The sequence below is a fragment of the Phyllostomus hastatus genome, unplaced genomic scaffold (assembly GCF_019186645.2).
Source record: "Phyllostomus hastatus isolate PE091 unplaced genomic scaffold, TTU_PhHast_1.1 phas_contig_80, whole genome shotgun sequence".
NCBI classification, from domain to species: domain Eukaryota; kingdom Metazoa; phylum Chordata; class Mammalia; order Chiroptera; family Phyllostomidae; genus Phyllostomus; species Phyllostomus hastatus.
Genome location: NW_025333960.1, coordinates 57,065,295 through 57,085,090, shown reverse-complemented (window position 1 = coordinate 57,085,090; position 19,796 = coordinate 57,065,295). Strand labels below are relative to the sequence as shown.

Sequence of the window (19,796 nt, the reverse complement as noted above, 5' to 3'; positions counted from 1 at the left end):
AGATGAGCATTAAACAAAAACCAAAGAGGAAATTGTGGCAGAGGAATTATGCTGCATGGAAGGTCTGAAACGTAAGGCAAAACGAAGAGCAAAAACATGGACGACTATCAAAACGGAGAGGAAACGCACAGACGGTGTTCAGGGCCTTCGGGACGACGGGAACGAGGACAGACGGCGAGAACGGCGCGAGGCCAGCGGCGGTGAGTGGAGCCAAGCGCTGCGAGGTGATGGGCAACGGGAACGATTCACTTCAGACTTCGGCAAATTAAAAGTGACGCTTCTGACCTCTAGGATAACCACTGGAACAGAAACCCTTCGTAAACTTCCAAAGTACTAGGGGAAAAAGTGAAATTAAGAAAAAAAAACATATAACGGTAAGAAAGGAAGGAGAAGTACGCAGGAAAGGTAAGCCATGCTGAAAAGGCGAGGTAGACGACAGCTTTAACTAAAAACACAGCAGTACTGCACAGCCGCGCACGCGCAGCAGCGACCCGAGCAGACGGAGCTCACACGCCGCGTTCCTTACAGGAGGCGCGCGCACGTGAACACGCGAGAGCGCGCACGCACACACACACGCACACACACACAGGGGCGCCGACGGCACAGAGAGACCAAACGACGCGCCGAGCGCACTGAAGCCAGCTGGCACTGCTCTATCCACACAAAGCGGAGCAGAATTTAATGCAAGAGCCTTAGCAGAGATAAAGTCACTTTACAACGAAAAACGCTTAGTTCGGCAGGAATGCGCAGCAGTTCACACCCGCACGCGCCCCGCCCCAGCGCCACACAAGCTCGCGACACCCAGACCACACCGACTCCCGAGGGAAGGCGGCCGCGCACACAGGACTGACCCGAGGGTTCCACGCCACGCGGACCGGCCGCCAGGAGAGGCCGCGAGGCAGTCCGGCGGGGCGCGCGGCCCCGGGACGCCCAGACCGGCCACCGCGAGCTCCCGCGCCGACGCGGCTGGCGTGGCGGCGCAGAACGTCGGCGGCGCAGAACGACGTCGGCGGCGGAACCACCTAAGAGCCAGGCCCCGCCCCCCACGCGGCCTGGGCGGGTCCGCGCCTGACGCGACGCGACGCGACGCGAAGCGAGGGCTCTGCCGGCCGCCAAGGGAACCGAACTCGAGCGGGAAGTTCGAGCGTCCGGGTGAACTGGTGGCCGTGGGCCCAGGAAGAGCTCGCGGCGGAAGCCAGACACGTTCTGTCGCAGGGCAGCCACGGAACCCCTGGGGCGCGGCCCCAGCGGGGCTCGCGCGGGCGGGAGGAGCACGGGAGAGCGGGCCCCGGGAGCTGCGCGTCCGTCTCGAGAACTCAGGGCAGTGAAAGCCCCAGACGGGAGGGGGCCCCCGCGTCAACCAAGCGGCAGAGGGCACGGGCGGCTCGGGCGGGGCCGCCGCCCACAGGAGAGGCGCGAGCTCCGGGCCGGGAGCCGAGGCCGGTTGCTGCGGCCACGCGGGGCGAGCTGCCGCGGAAGGGCTCGAGGGCTCGGGTGCAGCTGACAGGCTTCCCAAAAGCCGTAACTCGCCAAACCGACTCAAGTAAAAAAAAAAAAAAAAAAGCCGAAATCAAGGTTTCTGACGGAAGTCACCTGTTTAAGCCGCAGCTGTCTAAGAAGCACAGGTGCGCTACCACAGACGCCAGCGCCGCCACGCGCCTCCGCCCCAGCGCGCGGTCCGGGCGCACGGAGCGCCCCTTCCCCGCGCGGGTGCCCGGAAGTGGGTGCTCCCGGCCGGAAACAGCGTCTGCGCGCGTGCGCGGAGGGCAGGCGAGGGCCGCACCGGAGGCACGCAGGGAACCCCGGGAGGAGGGAGCTCCGTGGCCGCACCCACGCGCACGCAAGGCGAGAGAGCGGGTGTCCCGGCCGAGCCCCCCGCCACCGCCAGGCTCGGGCAGGACCGGGGGTCCACCGAGTCTGCTCAGCGCGTCTAGACGTTCAAGAACAGAAAGGGAAGAGAAGAAAGGGTCTCAAAACCACGCTCCCGACGCAAAAACGACCCCGGCGAGGCGCGGGGAGGCCTCCGACCGCGGCAGAGGTGCACTCCCGACACCCCACCCCGCAGACTCGGGTGGGCAGCGGTCAGCAGTGGGCTGGAGCCGGCGCGTTTGGTCGTTGTACAGAAACCGGCTGCATCTGCCCGTGGCCGCAGCCGGTGCGGAGGAGGCCGGCCTTCCGAAGACGACCGGCCTGGACAGCAGCACCCGCCGACCGCCGCGTCCCCGGGGCGGCTGGAAAGCAGGCCGCGCGCGGGCTCCACGCGGAGGCTGCTCCACGGCCCAGCAGGGGCCTGGGGCCGCGCATGGCAGAACTCAGGCGGGGCTCGTCCTGTCGGCCGTTGGCTCCTTCCCGCGGCGTGGAAACCAGGCGGCCCGTCACTGCCTCGGGAACGGGCAGGCAGGGGCTGCGCAGGCGACATGGGGCTGCGCAGGCGACACCGGCCGGCGACGGGCGGCCCCACGTCCGCGGGCCCGAGTCTGCCTGAAAGGGCGCGAAGACGACCGGAAGGGAAAACCAGGTGAAACGTCCTTCAGGCCACGAACGACTCCTTCCCGGGTCGGAGGCCACCGCACCGCCGGGCCGGGGGGAAGGTCCCCTTACACGACGCAGAGCGACCCCTGCCCGCAGAACCTCACCCACGCGAAGCGCGTGGCTGGCCCCCACGTGTCCATGCTGGCCGAGCGAGACTCCGCCTCTGAGACTGCGGGACGGCCAGAGCCACGCAGGCCCGGGGCCTCACTCAACCCGTGGCCCTCGCCCCGCTGCCCAGCCGCGCCACAGCCGAGACACCCGACAGCTTCTCCCCGGACGGCTTCCCCTGTGGGCCGTGCCCATCCCCTCCGGGCCGCGCCGCGCGCTGCTGCCCTCACAGCCACCCCAGGGCCTCTCCGGGTCTCTGCATGTCCGGCGACAGCCGAGTGGCCCCAGGAGCCGCCTGCCTCTGGCCCTGCACGTCCTTCCGCACACGCCCTGCACCGCACACGCCCTGCACCGTGGGCCAGGGCCGCTGGGCGGGCCGGCAGGTTCGCGCCCACTTGAACTGCCGGGGACTGGTGCCCGCGTCGCCCGGCGCTGAGACGGTCCGCTCTCCGTGAACGGTGAGTGGGGGGCTCGGGCGGAGCCTTGGGCGTCCAGGCGGCGGGCCGAGGGGCGGTCAAGGGCAGGGAGCCCGCGCCCAGACCGAGACCCCCGGCCGAGGCTCGTCACCCACGGGGCTGCACCGGAGCGTGAAAAACTCTGACCCTGCATGGATGAGGCAGTGTTTACGGCTGGGGTGCGAATGGACTTTTTTTTTTAATGTATTATTTATTTCCAGAGAGAGGAGGAGGAAGGGAGATAGGGGAGAGAAACGTCAATGTGTGTTGCCTCTCGTGCGCCCCCTGCTGGGGACCTGGTCCACACCCCAGGCATGTGCACCCACTGGGGATTGAACCTGTGACCCTCTGGGTCAAAGGCTGGCGCTCAGTGCCCGAAGCCGCACCAGCCAGGGCCACAAGGGACTCGCACAGGCAAAGGGGCGAAAACGAAAGAGACAAGAAACCGCCGGCTGTGGGCCCGAGGGCGCCCACGTGTCCTGTGAAGAACCGACAGTCAGTCTGCCATTGGCCACGAGGGACACAGATGCTTCGGGGAATGTGCTTTCGTGTTAGAAAAGCAAGAGTTAAATCTTGTCATATTTTACACGAACACGAAAGACAAAGTAAATTCTATCAGGTGACTCAAACATATTTTATTCTGTAACGAAAAATCTTATAAAAACAGCTTCACTTTCTTAAATTTAAAAAGCCGTTTAGGAGTGTTAGGTCGGTAGAGGAAAAGGCACTTTCCAGAATTGTACACTTTGCAAAACAAGAAAATATTTAAAAATCTTCGGTTAAACTGGAAAGCATATTTAGCAAATACTGGAATATATTATCCATCATATTTTCAGGAAACTGCAAAGGGAAACAAACGTGGCTGAATCAGATGTAAACTGCACTCCCGAGTGTGCCGCCCATCCCTCGGCCCAGGGGCGTAGCCTGTGTCCCCTGCCCGGAGGAGGCAGCCCCCCAGTGGAGTGCGCCCCAGCACGCTGCAGCCCAGCGGCGGCTGCCGTCTGGTGAGTCTCTGCACGCTCAGACTCCCTGATGTTCAACTGTGGACGGAAACACGGGACGGAGACAGACTCACAGCCTGAAAAAGGGTGCGTTCGTGCTGGTGCACCAGCGTGGGCACCTGCACACTTGTGCGTGGAAGTGTGTGCACACATCTGCGAGCCCCTGCAGGGTCTCTCAGGACTCAGTGAGATGACAGTTCCGGCCTTCTGCTGTCATTAGGTCTTGTCTAATTTCTAGTACAAACGTACATATTTCAAATATAAAACAATGAAAATCAGTGTTAGTTTTAAAATGCTCATGCATTAACTGTCCTAACTGGAATCAATTCTTTGCTAATTTGATAAAGGGGAAAGTGTCAAGTCTGTTCATATTATCATTTTACTGAAGAAAGAAATTGGAGACAGTGCACAGAAATAAAGTATTTCATTCAGAAACTACGAGAGGCGTGCACACTGCTTAATGGCTCCCACCAGGTGTGGGGAGGAAGGCCCTAGAGGAGAGAGGCACAGAGCTCTCCCCGGGCCTCTGCGTGCGTCATGTCGTGATGCAGCCACGGAAGCTACATCACACACGTGGCAGATCGGGCGAAAGCAGCAGCAGTGAAGAGAAACAAGACTGAAGAAAAGACGTTTGCTCCGCAGAGACAGGTGCAGGAGACCCCGGAAGCTGCGGGAGAGGAAGCGACTCAGCCGTGACACAGACAGGGAACCGCGGTCTGTAGATGAAAAGACATGCTTCCACCTCTGTGCCTAATACTTGCATACGGTTTTACTCCCTTTTCTGTTACAGAAGATTGGTATTCTGGATTCGTACTTCGTGCATGATTTATTAGGGTTTAACTGCTCATTCATATGAAACTTCCAAACATATATATTAAGGGTATCTTTTAAAAATATCCTTTGTGGAAATATTTTAAGATGGACTTACGTACACTTATTGTAAATATTAGTCTTTGAATGAAAACCATCCGATGCTAACTATGTGTCTCCCAGTCTCGAGTGAGAGGGGCTCTCATACTCAGAAGACGGCCTCACTCAGCGTTTTATCTGACTTGACAGGCGCAATACATGGTCTCTGGAATACAGAGGCCTCGAACATGTCGGCGACCGCGTGCAGACCCAAGAGCACCGGAAGGAAACATCTGTCAGCAGTCAACTACAGCTGCTGTGTTAGATTCAGATTTACGTCTTGTATCTCCTCCCACTCGTTGAAGATTATATTATCAATACATTTATACAAGATGACATATCAAATTTCTAGATTATTCTAACAAAACTGACTCCCACACATTGTTTTCTGTGGAATGATCCCTAAGGATTCAGCAGAGCTCTGGACTCCTTCCTCCTGACCTTTGTGTGGATAATTTCTTTCATGTTGAGAAACAAATTTCCATTTCAAATTTCCATGAAATCACATTCAATTAAACTAGACATTTGTTTTACCATAAGTCTTCAACCTACCTTATGGGGATGATGTAGGAGAAGAGGAGGAGGAACCGAAAAAGATTGCGATACCACGGCCCAGCAAAGCCTTGTAAGGTTACCATGACAACCGAGAGGGCAACCAGAGCCAGAAACAGTGCTTTGGTCAGCTGATTGAGCTCAATGTCCAACAAACCCACCTGAAAGGAAAACAGGGAATTAGGGCAGAAGCATAACGCTCCTAACAACACATCTGAACACGAGTGACAACATCTGTACATTGTCTTTTGCAACACCCCCCTTAGGATGAAATGCAAAACGGTGTTAACTCTGGTTTTCTCCCAGGGAGCCTCTCAGAGACAGATGTAGGCAGGATTCCTGAGAACAAGTTACGCTCCCACAGCGTGTCCAGGCAGGTGCTACTAGTCCGAGAGTCCAGCCGCAGAGACTCAGATGCTTCTCCGCGTGGTGGTGGTGTGACAGCTCATGGGAACACACGAGACAGGACACGATGGGCCTAGCAGACCTGGGGGCGTGGTTAGCTCTTGTGAGAGTGGATGTACGTTTTCCCTGCACTGCTCTGACAGGTATCGAGGCTGCATGCACCTTCCGCCCCATGGATTTCCTTCAGCTCAAGGCCCCCAAGAACAGGACGGGATGTCTGTCATCCCTATCTGCCGAAAGCCTCTCTGCAAAGAACTCTTAATTAAGAAGAAAAGCAACAGACAGAGTAGCGAGCCTGTAACGAGACACTCTGAATTGTGATTTGCACAAACCCTGCACTTCAGAGTCTCCCAGGAAGGCGCACCACACTCCTGTGCGTTCTGTGGACCACTGACGGGCTGAGCAAAAGGTGTGAAAGTTATGTCAGCGAGAATCAGGTCAGTTTTTGTTGGGTTCTGTGTAGAAGCAGCAACCCAAACGCCTTTCGCTTTACCACCCAAGAGAACACAGCGCTTTGAGGAGTACAACACCCACTTTGAGCTCTGGCAACACTGGTGGAGTCTTCCCCCTTTGCTCAGTGTCACCTTGGAAAGACCACCGTGCAAGGCCATGTGCACAGTGGAGGGGCCTGGGCTTTGGAGAAGGTGTACAGTCCAGGCAGAGGGAAGAGGCAGGTCACCTGGTGGGCCAGGCGGCCTGGCTGCCCAGCCCGGGGGAGCAGGGACCAGGTTCAGGCAGTGCCTTGCTAGCAAGGACTTGGGTTCCATGACATGATGCAGAGCTCCAGGTAGAAGGTAAGCTTAGATACATGTCCTCATCAATCATTAAAAATGTGGACCTGAGTCTTGGCTTACACACCGTGTGACCCTGGGAATGTCCTTATACTCTTTAAGCCTCATTTTCCTCATTGTAAGCTGGCACCACCCGGCTTACGGAGGTCCTGGAGAGGCCTGGCCTGGGGGCTCCCCAGGGGCTGCCGGGGGGCACAGCCTGCCCGCACACAGCTGCTCGAGCATGATTTGTGTGGCCCGAGCAGGAGACGGCATTTGTGTCAGGCCATCTGAGTTTCTCCTGATTCTGGTATGAATTTTAAAAAAGAGCAATTAAAAAAGAAAACAAAATTGCCAAAACTTTGATTAAAAAACTAGATTTAAAAAATTTGAGAACTACTGAACTGTTAGCACGGGGCAGGAGCAATGGGGATGGGCACTGGGACTCCACGTGCCTGACGTCCGCCTGCAGCCTGGGGTCGGCCTGCCCTGCAGAGCCCCCGTGCAGGCCTGGCAGCTGCTGGGGGGCCTCCTCGGGTTTGTGCAGGCCCCGGCCCCACAGGCCGCACCTCCGAGCCCCGCACCCCTGCTCCCCAGTCGGCACCCCCGCTGCCCAGTCGCTGCGGGACAGCGGAGGGAGCCCCCGGCCTGCGGGATGTGGTCCTCCTGGGTCACTTCGTGCGCAGACTCCTAACTCAGGGCACGGGGGAACCTCACTCCCGGGTCCACCGGCGCTTCCGCCGCCTGTGGCATGGCAGCAGGGGAAGCCCGCCCCCCTCAGTTTTCAGCAGGGCCCCCCGCCCCGCAGGAAGGCCCACCGCACTCTCTGGGCTGCCTCCTGGCAGCCGCCCCAGCCGGGACCCATACGGGCGGGGGCCTGCAGCGGCAGGGACCCACGGGCGGGGGCCTGCAGCAGCCCATGGATCAGCCCTACTCACAAAGCGGCATGGCAAGGACAAACACCTTGCAATTTCCACCCCTTCAACTACTACATAGTTTATGCTTGAATTATGGAGAAAAATGGGGTTTTGGATTAAAATGAAGAAAAATTAAGGCAGGGAAGTAGAGCATGTTTCAAAGCCTGGCTCCTGCCGCTGTGACAAAGGCGGCCCAAGTCTCAGGCACGCTGAGGGTCGGATGAAGTCATTACTCATTCAGTCAGGAAAAAAGACTCAATTACCTCGACCTAAAGATGCTATCAATGAATGCAAAGTGCATATTTTACTCTATTCATCCAAATCCCATTAAAAAGTGAAAGGAATGATTTAATCGGGCCTTCCAGAGTTGGTCTTCTTTTTGTAATAAAATAAAGAATCACTGTCTTGCAAAACATATACTCACTACCTCACACTTCCCCGCATCAGAGCCATGAAAACGGGAAGTGCAGGGACACAGCAACCAGGACCTGGCACAGCGTTCCCTCTGGAAAAGCACACAGCGGCTGCCAGTCCAGAAGCAGCGGCGCGTGGACACGCGGACACGCCAGTGGGAGCACCTGCGCACTGACTGCCGTGGGGGCCGTGCTGGGCAACACCCAGCTCCGCCCTCCCACGGTCCCTGCGTCCCTGCATGGAGCCTGCTCTGAGCTGGGGCGGTTCTTCCCGGAACATAACTGCAACCAAGCTATCGCACGTCCCGTGGTCTTCATCTTCCTTGCCAGTTCTAACAGACAGCGAGAAGTAGACACATTTCAGCTCATGTTTTTTAAAGTCAACTTTCAATTAGTAGTTAGTTTTTATACTCATTTCCCTAAAACACCTTTAAAAGTTTCTTCAAATTATCTAAAATGCAATCTAGACTCTTGGAAACTATTCAATATAAAAATTAGTGAACTTACAAAGTTATAGATTCTGTAAAGGTGGTGGTAACTTGGGTTTTCCCGTGAACCTCTCCTTTAAAATATTTCTTGGAACACTGAACAGACCAGATATCTTTTGTTATGACTGCAAAACCTTTCCACCCATAAAATATATTAATAATCACTTGAAGTAATTATGATTGTATAAGGAAAGGTAAATTAAGTACACTAGGAAGTAATTTTCAATATTTATTGTAATTTCTTAGTAAAGCAAATTGTCTTCTACTTGTCATAATATTTGTTTTATCTGAAACAACTGTGATAACAAAATTAAATACGCTACTGGAAATTTTAATCTCTAAGGGAAAATTTGTGCATAATGTCTAAGACACGACAATGGTTCTGCAAAGGGGCTGTTCTAGGATAATGAACACAATAATTGCCTGTATAATCTAAAATGCCGCTAATGGCAGCGATCACAAATCCACTTAGCTCCTCTTTAATTTATGTACCAAGTTTTAAACAGCTAATGGTGCTCAGGAAAATAATGGTTTGCACCAACAATAAAGGGTAAATATGGTATTCTCCTGCCTCATCGAGGAAAGGTCAGGCCAGTGTCCGGATGCATGTGGGACAAATAAGACCCCACCTTGCGTCTGGGACACAGCACCCATCCATCTCGGCTGAGCCTGGCCCTGCTGCCGCGTCCCCGGGGGGTCAGTGTGCACACCAAGCGGCAACCAAGTCTCACGTGATAAAACTCCCCGGAACTACTACCTGGGACACAGGCACGCACACCACTAGCTGCAGATCCTGTGGTATTAACATCGTGCATATTAAGATGTGAATATCAACATACTTTTACCATTCCTTTAAAACTCACACTTAACCTAATTGTTACATGAAAGCATTTTAGAACAGCAAAATAGTAAGATGCAAAAAGTCAGAAAGCCAACTTAAACTCTTACAGAAAGCTGAGTATCATTTTGTCTTATATTTTCCCTGTAAATGCATGACAATTTGAAAACCAGAAAAGCCTCCAGTCCAACAGCAAATTCACGCAGGAGGACTCCACGCAGCAGAAGCACGGTGTTGTGATGAAAGATGACTCGGGAAAATAACATCGTCGCCAGGGCTGTTTGTCTTTCAGCAGGTGAGCTACCCTCAACCAGCGAATTGGCTGCTGTCACGCAGAATTTGGACTGTGACTCCAAAACTGACACAGGGCCACACTCCGACCCAGCTGAAATTCCTACACAAAGCACACTCCTTTCAAACGTCTCTGAAGCACACCAGCCTTATATTTTCCACTTTACTAGAATATTAAACAGCAACACAACAAAAACAAGTAACTTGAAGACCTTCAAATAACTCCTAAATCTTGGAGCGACCACTTTTTCAAAACAAAAGTATTTTTAAGTGATGCCAGACAGTCTTTCTCCCTCCTTTTGAGTTTATGCACGGGCTCCTTTTGGGATCCGAACCACCCCACGCGGCCCGCGCCCGTCCGCCTGCAGGCGGCCCAACGTGAGCTGAGCCTGAGCCGCGAGCCCTTTCCGCCCAGCGATGTGCGGAGCAGGCGTTGCTTTGAGCTGTTCTCGGCTACGGCTCCATAACCTGCGCCTTAAATGCTGCCAAGTAAGTATCGGTGTGACAAATTCTTAATGCTACAATAAATCACCTTCATTAAAAAAAATCAAAATCTGTATTTACACAGTCAACATTCTAAAGTCTAATCTGAAAGAATATTTCATACCCTACATTTTTACCTACCGAAGAATTCTGCCAGACTATTCAATATTCAGCACTTAGGGTTCTTTTCTCGCTTACAGTATAGTTATTAAGATGTTTTTACTTTGAACGCTTGACATTTTAAAAGGAGATGGAGCTGCCATATTCTTATGTAAACAAAGACGTATCCCTGCAAGGCACAGCTGCTGGACGAGGAGGTCAGGCTGCTCCCCACGTCAGCGTGAGAGCAAGGGGGGACGGGAAATGCGGAGGCAAGCCCGGCCGGGTTCACGCAAGGGCGGTGCTGCCCTGCCCACCCACTCGGGACAGCGCGCTGTCAGACCCTCCGTCAGCCGGCCTGCAACACACACGTCGTTAGCGGGCGAAATCACTCCTCAAACTCGCAAACACACCGCTTGCTAAGTTTGAAGAGGCTTTGTGAAAGCACAGTGAGGCTCTCCTCAACCTGCTAACCTTCCCAGTCATTTGGGAGATTTCAACACGGGCCTTTGTATTCACTGGGACACATCCACGCAACAAACACTCCCCACACTTGTCCAAGTGCCATAAAACAGCACATTTCTAGAAACATGCACACACAGCCCCGCCCCCCCACCGGATTAGCTTTTGCACACACAGGCTTACTTTACATGTTCAAGCAGGACAATTGATCAGGCCGGTCACCGTCTGACGGCCTCTCGGTGGCGTCTGAGCCTTTATCAGAGGACCACCAATGTATCAGAAACCATCAGGTTTAAAACAATACAATGACTTAAAGTGGTAACCTACTTTTTTGTTTAGTAATTATTATAAATTATTTCAAATATTCTCAACTGACAACAAAGCCAAATTTAAAACAAAAATAAGTATGCACAAATATGCAAAACAGTGTGAAAAGTATGTGGAAATTTAATTTGTTGTCTCTGTACACAAATGACATTAAAACCCAGCACTGAGCCCTGGCTCATGTGGCTCAGGGGACTGAGCGCCAGGCTGCGAACCAAAGGGTCGCTGGTTGAATTCCTAGTCCAGGGCACAGGCCTGGGTTGCCGGCCAGGTCCCCAGTGGGTGGCACGTGAGAGGCAACCACACACTGATGTTTCTCTCCCTCTTTCTCTTTCCCTTCCCCTCCCTCTACAAATATATAAATAAAATCTTTAAGTAAAAAAACATTAAAAAAAGCCCAGCACTGAATATTAAGAAAACCCCACGACTGACTGACATACGGCACTCCTGATCCTATTTTACAATAGTGCACACAGCTGACTTGAAAAGTAGGGGTAGAAGGGAGACCAAACCATGCAAATAACAACCATTCCAACACTGCAGAATACAGTTCGAGTTCACTGCGATTGTCATGTTTGGGGTTGGCATTTTGTTGTGGTTTTTACAGTAACATTTCTCAGGCTGGGAAAAGAAAGCCAAGGCAAACGTGACATGTGGTGGCTTGGCCAGCAGAGGGCGCTCAAGTTTGATGATTCTTTTTTCTAAATTGTGAAAACCTGCTTTTGGTGACAGGGACCTTAGCTCTAATTCCACCAATTCAGTATATTTAAGACCTTTTTTTAAACAAAAGGAGCAACCCTAAATATCTATTTTCTCGTGCAAAATTCAAGACAGATGTTTCAGACAGCAATACACTCGATTACATACGGGGGCGGGGGGGGGGGAACATCCTGAATAAAAACCACTGTCCTGTACGGAAGTGCATGGAAGGCCGTGACACCCACAGTCCTGCAGGCGGTCAATTGCCACACAAGTACAGAGCTGCGGCTCTGAAAATTTCTGAACTCACAGGAATTGTACGGTTTCAAGACCCTGCATGTGCATACATGTAAATTTACCTTATTGTCTTAACAATGTAGGAAGCTGTCCATGTTAAATGGTTTTGCAAGACGACCCACCCATTTAAAATAACGACCATGCTAACCTAAGCGACCCCCTGACACCAGAAACCTCAACATCCGTATCATTCATATAAGAGACATTTGAGGCCAGGTGTTTGGATTTGGGTTTCAATTTAATTCAATTACATAAGTGATTTACGCTGGTAACTTTTATTATGTTTTAACAGATATTCCTGAATCCTGGCCACCTGCAAGTAGGGTGCCCAGGTGCGCAGGGACAGGCCGGGGACTTGGACTGCTTGGGGCTTCTCCAGACTCCTGGGAACCCTCCGATCCCCAGCAGTGTGAAAAACAGATCGTCCTAATCGCTCCTCTGAGAGGTTTGGGTATTTTTAAAGGAAGGCTTTTAGGAGGAATCTTAGAATCTGTAACAGGCGCACTGAGAACAAGGGGCGGACAGGCCGCCGACACGGCCCCTCCCAGCCGCTGTGCGGGCGCACAGCGGAGACCGCCCAGCGTGGCGCACACTTCTCTTCAGGAGGCAGGTGCACGTGTGTCTTCGTTTTCTCCGGAATGCGGCAAGTCTTTTATGTTAAATACCTTGCGTGTGTTTTATAAACACCCTTAAAATATATTCTTCAAATACTCACTTAAATAATTCATAAAATACATGATTGGATGGAGCAGTCTTGTCTTTTCAAGTAATGCGCGCACAGTCAGAACACTGCTGCTGAAGCGTGGGGGCCTGGTGCTCCGCCCAGGTCCCGCTGAGCACAGCCGGGGCTCCCAGGACCAGCGGCCTGGGGCTCGGGGCAGAGTGAGCACCTCCCTCCAGGAAGTCCCCGAATTCTCCTCAAAGGGCCGAGGCGGTGCTCCCTGCCCCTGCGGCCCAGGAGGGGGGGTGGTGGAGGAGTCGCTCCCGGAGGGCTCGGAGCTGCCGCCCACCCCCCCGATGTCAGAGGGGCCGGGCCGCAGAAGAGGGAGCCTGCCGGAGCGCACCCTCCACACAGAGAGGCTGTGTGGCCACTGCCCAGGAGACTTGTTTTTAACAGGGGGGCGGCACGGGCCAGGGGGAGACCACCTTTCCACCCGCGCCGTTGATGCCCCGATCGAATTTCAGAAAAAGGGAATGGCTACATTTTTATTGGTGAATGTCATTAATTTACAATGTAGCTTTAACTTCTAGTCCTAGATTCTCTTCATAAGAGGTCACGGCACAGATGAGTTTCTATAATAAAGTCAGAAATCTGCGTGGTGATTTGTTTCAAAACGCCGCCGTCTCACGTCTAACTGGGGTGCGCCAGCAGGTGCTAAGTAGTTCATGGTCCATGTGAGGGGACTCACTAAACAGTGGCTACTGCTGTTTTTAGGTGGCAGGTGCCACAGGTCTGGGCCCTTTAAGGACTGCTGTGGTCAAGTGTGAGACACGGCATTATGAAGCCGCTCATTGTGAGTAACAGTATCTTGGGGTGGGGTGGGGGACAATTAGCCGGAAAATTCCGCAGTTCATAAGTGCCCTGGTGGGCAGGCTTCTGGCTCAGCATGTGCCCCACATCCGTTTCCTGTGGGTGGCTCCCCGAGAATCCGCTCTGGACCAGGAAGCTCACAAAGTGTCACCAAGGCTGTGCTGTGTCACCATCTCCTTTGGTGTGCTGTGGTTTATTGAGTAAATGTGCGGGAATTTATGGACCATATAAGGTCCTCACCCCAATCTCCCGATATCTGGCACCTATCACTGCGCAAAGGCACGTGACGGTGTTTTTAAATCAAGCATCATTAGCCGCCTTGACAAGGCCCGTCACCAGGATGTTCACTGGAACCCGCGTCTCCATGGCAGTCGCTGAGTCCGCGCCATTTCCTCGCACAAAATACGCGTCACCCGTGTCTGATCACACTGAAAACACGTGGAGACACACACATGCTGACCAGGGTGCGAAACACCGCGGAGTTACTGTTACCTGGAACACGGCGACAAGGCCCTGTCCCAGCCGCACGCCCGCATAAGCAGCTGCGAACCAGAGGCAGCCGCAGGAAACCCTGCCGCGTTTAGGGAGCCCGGCAGAACGGCAGGGAGCGCCGAGTAGGGTGGAAACCGAATCCACGTTGGTTTCCAGAATCGGTGGTTCTCGTGATGTGCATCCTTTTGTTTTGTGACAAAAACAGAATTTTGCAGCTTTCCAGAAGAATTTAAATGATAAACATAATAGGGTTGAATAAACTTTTCATCCTGCTTTTTATTATTAAAACTATCTTTAAAGAGGTTTATTACTGGTATCTTGGCAAAATGTAACAGTATTTTAAACCATCTAAAATTTTTGTGTTACTTTATGTCTTCAAAGACATTTTATGAACCATTTCATACTTAATGGCTTGTAAGCAATCCCAAGAGTTGGGAATTGTGAAAAGTTGCCCAGATTGACAGATAAAGTGAAAAGGTCTGTATTAATTTCCAAATAAAGAAATGCGTGGCGTGGTATCTCCCGATGATTATACTCTGAAGTACCAATTAGAACGCGTCAGAAACTAGAGCAAGTTGACACTCTGCAATAAAGCAAATCATTTCCAGTTGGAGGGGCAGAAAATGTTAATATGCAGCGTTCAGGACTGCAAGAATCTTTGTAAAAGGAAGCAGCTAATCAGGTTTAATGATGCATGTCAGGAAGCCGCAGTCTGTAGGGAAACACAGCTGGCTTCATTTGGTAAACTATTTGATATACACATCTTTCCCGTCCGCGGTTATCAGCTGTGCCAGTGCCACAGGGCACCGCGCAGCCTCCAACCGGGGCCGCCTTCTCGTCCTCCGAGTTACGAGGGAGATCTACGAGCGAGGCGCCAGGGGCCACAGCCCCAAGGCACACTCGCCCACGCACAGAGTCGTCTGGGAGATGCGGGGCGGCCTTCGGGCCTACATGGGCCACTAGCTGCTGGAACCATGAAAACAAATCATAAAAGAGACAAAACACTTGGATTTAGTGAACTAGCAACCGTCACAAATGGTCACCATCTTGCACACCTCGTGTGTTAAAGTGCACACGAACCCAAATGCTTCCGCTGAGAGGCGCGCAGGCACAGGCGCCAGGTCCCCACTCCCAGGCCTCCGCCGGAGGACTGGGAGTGCAGGTGACAGCAATTAGCAGCACATGACAGCAGCGCCGGCTCCGCACCAGATGGCAGCTCAGGGTCACCGGGAGCTCGCACGGCGTCCGCACGGGAGCCGGTGTGAGGCGGCACCACACTCACAAGCCCTCAGACGCACATTAATTACCCAGCCACCAGGAGACCGCGGCTGGGCCGCAGCCCTAGCGCCCGAGTGCGGGCGAAGCCCTCGGAGACACTCACTCCAGATGCAATCACGCGTGCTGGCTGGGGAACACCAGTGGGCCCCGGCACAACGGGGAGGCCACCCTGAACTGAAGGGGAGCAGGTTCCCGTAATGAGGGAACCGTCTTGGGGCAAAGGACACGCAACAGGTCCCCCCCCCGACCCCCGAAGACCGTCGCTTGTGGCTGAAGCTAGAGAGAGTCACGAGGAAGACTCTGGCTGTGGCGGGGACTGAGGGCGGCCGGGTCGGCGGGGGGGCGGGGGGGGGGTGGTGCGCGGAGCCTCCTTCCTGCGCAGGGTCCCGGGGCCTCGGGGGCAGCGGCTGCGCCACCCGACCAGGTGTGCTGGCTCCAGTCGGGAGCTGGCGTGAGGAAACTGCTTCAGACAGACGCACAAAGACGCTTCACTAGTTTCCTTTCACAAGATGAATCCCACGCCAATCACACACATGGAGTGGCTCCGTCTGGGGTTTAACTTGCGTATAACTGATTCTCTTCTGACCCCTATGACCCAGCCACCGCCAGCCGAACGCTTCCCACTCCACCAGGTGTGTCAGGGCCGTTCTGTGCTGGCCTCCTGTCGCCACCAGGGGGCCCCGTTCTGGTGTGCAGGGCCAGTGCAGGGGGGCAGGGGTGTGTGTGTGTGGGGGCCCCACTCCCCGCCCCACCTGCCCCGGTCCCTGCAAGCGAGCTTGGGCCGGGGCTCCCACTGGCTCCCCATCCCTTGGCCTTGCGGCCTGAGGGCTCTGGATGGGCTCGCCGCTGACCAGCCTGGCCTCAGGAGGACCGTCCAGGACCCTCGGTCGCCCCTTGCTCTCCTCTGACCCCTGTGGCCGACGTCCCCCAGCTCCGGACACTGTGCCCAGATGAGGGCACCCAGCCGCCCTCGCAGTCAGGGCCACAGCGGCTTCTGGTCCCGACTCCCGCCTCAGACCCCTCATGCACCCCCTGCCCCGGCATGGGCCCCAGTCCTCGGACCCCGACTCCGGGGGGCCCCGTGTGACCCCCCCGTTTCCGCAGCGCAGCCTCTGCCCGACGGAGCCAGCATGGCCGGGGGCACGGAGCTGTGCCCGACTGCACCTGCAACTCCCCACCTGCTGGCGCCAGGAGCACCCCAGGGGCCAGGTGGGACGGTGCCCGCGGTGGGCGTGTCCTTGTCACAGGACACAAGCTTCGGTGTGCGAAGTGCACCTGTTTCTGTGAAACGAGCCCCAGACATTCCGTTTCACGGACGTCACGTGACTGCATCCCAGTTAACGCGTCACAACTAGGAACGAGTGTTTCCGATCCGAGTGACCCGCACCCAGAAGTGCGCTGCTGGCTTCCCGGGTGGCGGCACCCACAGGCCACTTCCTGGGGCGCCCTCTGCCGCCCTCCTCGGGCTGCGCTCCCCGCCTGCTGCCAGCGCCCCCAGGTGTGCGCCACGGTCCATTTCCCGCACACCTGCCAGTCCCCGGGCGACAAAGGTCGAGTCTGCTTTAAGGGGACCTGCTCCCGCGCCAGCAGACACGCCCCGAGGCACAGACACGCCCATGTCCAGGTCTTCGCCACGCCGAACCCTGAGTTCCCCGCGCGGGAGGAGGAGCCTGCGTCACACCCGGTGTCCCTCCAGAGCTAGAAGAAGAGCCGGACCCAGAACTCACGCCCAGCCTGAGCCTGTCCACGTGGAACACGCCGCGCAGCAGCAGCATCGAGAGGCCAGACACAGAGAAGCCGGTTTGGACTAACGGCGCAAGCTGCACACAGCCGCACACGGCCACAACCCACCAGGGCCGGGCACCAGGTCACCGGCAGGCGCCCCGGTGCCCCCACGGCGTGACAGGAGGGCCGCCGAGCACCTGCCGCGGGGGCATCCGCAGAGCAGCCGCCACACGCTCCCTGCTGCACGTCCCGAGCGGCCTGCGGTCACTCTGGGGGGGGGGGCGGGGGCGGTGACCGACTTGCCCTCTCTGCTCCGAACACCTGGACGCAGGGCGTCCTTCCCGAGCTGCACGCGCCTCGCTCTCCCCGAGGGCGTGAGCCCCGACTCCCGCGGGAGCAGACCGGGTCGCAGCCCGCAGCCCCGCCCGAGTCGAGGGCCTGGAAGTGCGGCAGCGCAGGGAGCACGGGGACCTGAGCGTGTCCTGAGCGTGTCCGAGCACTCACATCTACCCCTTCGGCTTCAGTCCATCAGCAGCCACAGCTGTTTCCAAAGCCGCCAGGACTCTCTGCCCACAGCGCTGTGGCTCCACAGAGCATCTCAAGGAAGAGCTGGCTGCCGGTGGTCCGCGAGGGAGGCCCACACCGCAGCCCCCGACGCCCCCTCCAGCCCGGAGCCCGCGGCCGCCCGGCTGCCGCCACGGCCACCCCGAGTGCCAGCACACACCTCGTCTTCCGTGGAAATTAACCCTTGGGAGCAGCCATTTTTCTTTACATTGTCTGGAATTTAAAACATATTGAATGAATCCATTGTGAAAATCCTGTTCTCTGCATTGCGTGTTTCAGACTCTCTGTATCTCACGGCTATGGAACAATTCTTGTAACTGTAATAAAAAACAAACTGTTGGAGACCTCCGGCCAAGATGGAGGTGTAGGTAGACACACTGTGCCTCCTCGCACAAGCAAGACAGGGACACCAACAATTTAGAAACAGAGTAACAACCAGAACTGACAGAAAATTGAACTGTATGGAAGTCGGACAACCACGTAGTTCAAACAGATGCGTTCATCTAGACCGGTAGGAGGGGCAGCTGGGCCGAGAGGGGTCGAGGCACAAAGAGCAGTGGGACCAGGGCATAAGGCATCCTGGGCGTGCAAGACCGCAGTGGGTGGACCCTGGGCGTGGGGTGGCAAGCGGCAGACCCAGTGAGGTGGCGATTATGAAGCAAGGCACTGAGCACAACCCAGGATCCCAGCGCCGGGAAATGGAGATCACCTTGGGGCACTGACTGAAAACACCTGTGGGGGGCTGAGGCCCAGGGAGACACTCCCAGCCTCACAGGAAAGTTCCTTGGAGAGACCCACGGGGTCCTAGAGCGTGCACAAGCCCACCCACAGAGGAATTAGCACCAGAAAGGCCCAGTTTTCTTGGGGAAGTGGCGGAAGGGACTGAAGTCTAACAGGGAGAGGAGCAAGTGCCATTGTTCCCTCGTGGACCCCGCCCCAACATACAGGGTCACAACCCAGCGACGGGGTTGCCCTGCCCTGGTGAACACCTAAGGCTCCGCCCCTCATGAGCAACAGGCTCAACAAGACCAAAAATGGCCCAAATGGAAGAGCAGATCAAACCTCCACAGCAAATACAACCAAGTGACAAAGAGATAGCCAACCTATCAGATGCACAGTTCAGATCACTGGTGATCAGGATGCTCACAGAATTGGTTCAATTTGGTCGCAAATTAGATGAAAAAATGAAGGCTACGTTAAGTGAAATGAAGGAAAATGCACAGGGAACTAATAGTGATGGGAAGAAAACTGGGACTCAAATCAATGGAGTGGACCAGAAGGAAGAAAAAAACAATCAAACAGAAAAGGATAGAGAAATAAGAATTTAAAAAAATGAGGAGAGGCTCAGGGACCTCCAGGACAGCTTTAAACATTCCAACATCCTAATTATAGGGGTACCAGAAGGGGAAGAGGAAGAGCAAGAAATTGAAAAGTTATTTGAACAAATAATAAAGGAGAACTTCCCCATTCTGGCAAAGGAAATAGACTTCCAGGAAGTTCAGGAAGCTCAGAGAGTCCCAAAGAAGTTGGACCCAAGGAGGAACACACCAAGGCATATCATAATTACATTAGCCAAGATTAAAATGAAGGAGAGAATCCTAGAAGCAGCAAGAGATAAGGAGACAGTAACCTACAAAGGAGTTCCCATCAGACTGGCAGCTGATTTCTCAAAAGAGACCTTACAGGCAAGAAGGGGCTGGAAAGAGGTATTCCAGGTCATGAAAGGCAAGGACCTACGTCCAAGATTGCTCTATCCAGCAAAGCTCTCATTTAGAATGGACAAAGGGCAGATAAAGTGCTTCCCAGATAAGGTCAAGTTAAAGGGGTTCATCAGCACCAAGCCCTTATTTTATGAAATGTTAAAGGGACTTATCTAAGAAAAGATAAAAAGATAAAAAACATGGACAGTAAAATGACAGTAAACTCACAATTATTAACAACCACATCTAAAACAAAAACAAAAAACAAACTGAACAAACAACTAGAACAGGAACAGAACCACAGAAATGGAGATCACATGGAGGGTTAGCAACGGGAGAGTGGGAGGAGGAGAGAGGGGGAAAAGATACAGAGAATAAGTAGCATAGATGGGAGGTAGAAAATAGGGGGAGGGCGAGAATGGTATGGGAAATGTAGAAGCTAAAGAACTTATGACACATGGAC

At 54.5% G+C, this 19,796-nt stretch overlaps 1 protein-coding gene across 3 annotated transcripts in view; it reads right to left on the bottom strand.

Moving 5' to 3' along the window:
• Positions 1 to 19,796, bottom strand: part of ATP9B (ATPase phospholipid transporting 9B (putative)) — a 103,132-nt gene that overhangs the window by 34,838 nt on the left and 48,498 nt on the right. For all 3 annotated transcript variants that reach the window (XM_045849699.1, XM_045849697.1, XM_045849698.1), the window contains exon 12: positions 5,558 to 5,718. In XM_045849699.1, coding sequence (XP_045705655.1) covers positions 5,558 to 5,718 — 161 coding nt within the window. The remainder of the gene's footprint in view (positions 1 to 5,557; positions 5,719 to 19,796) is intronic.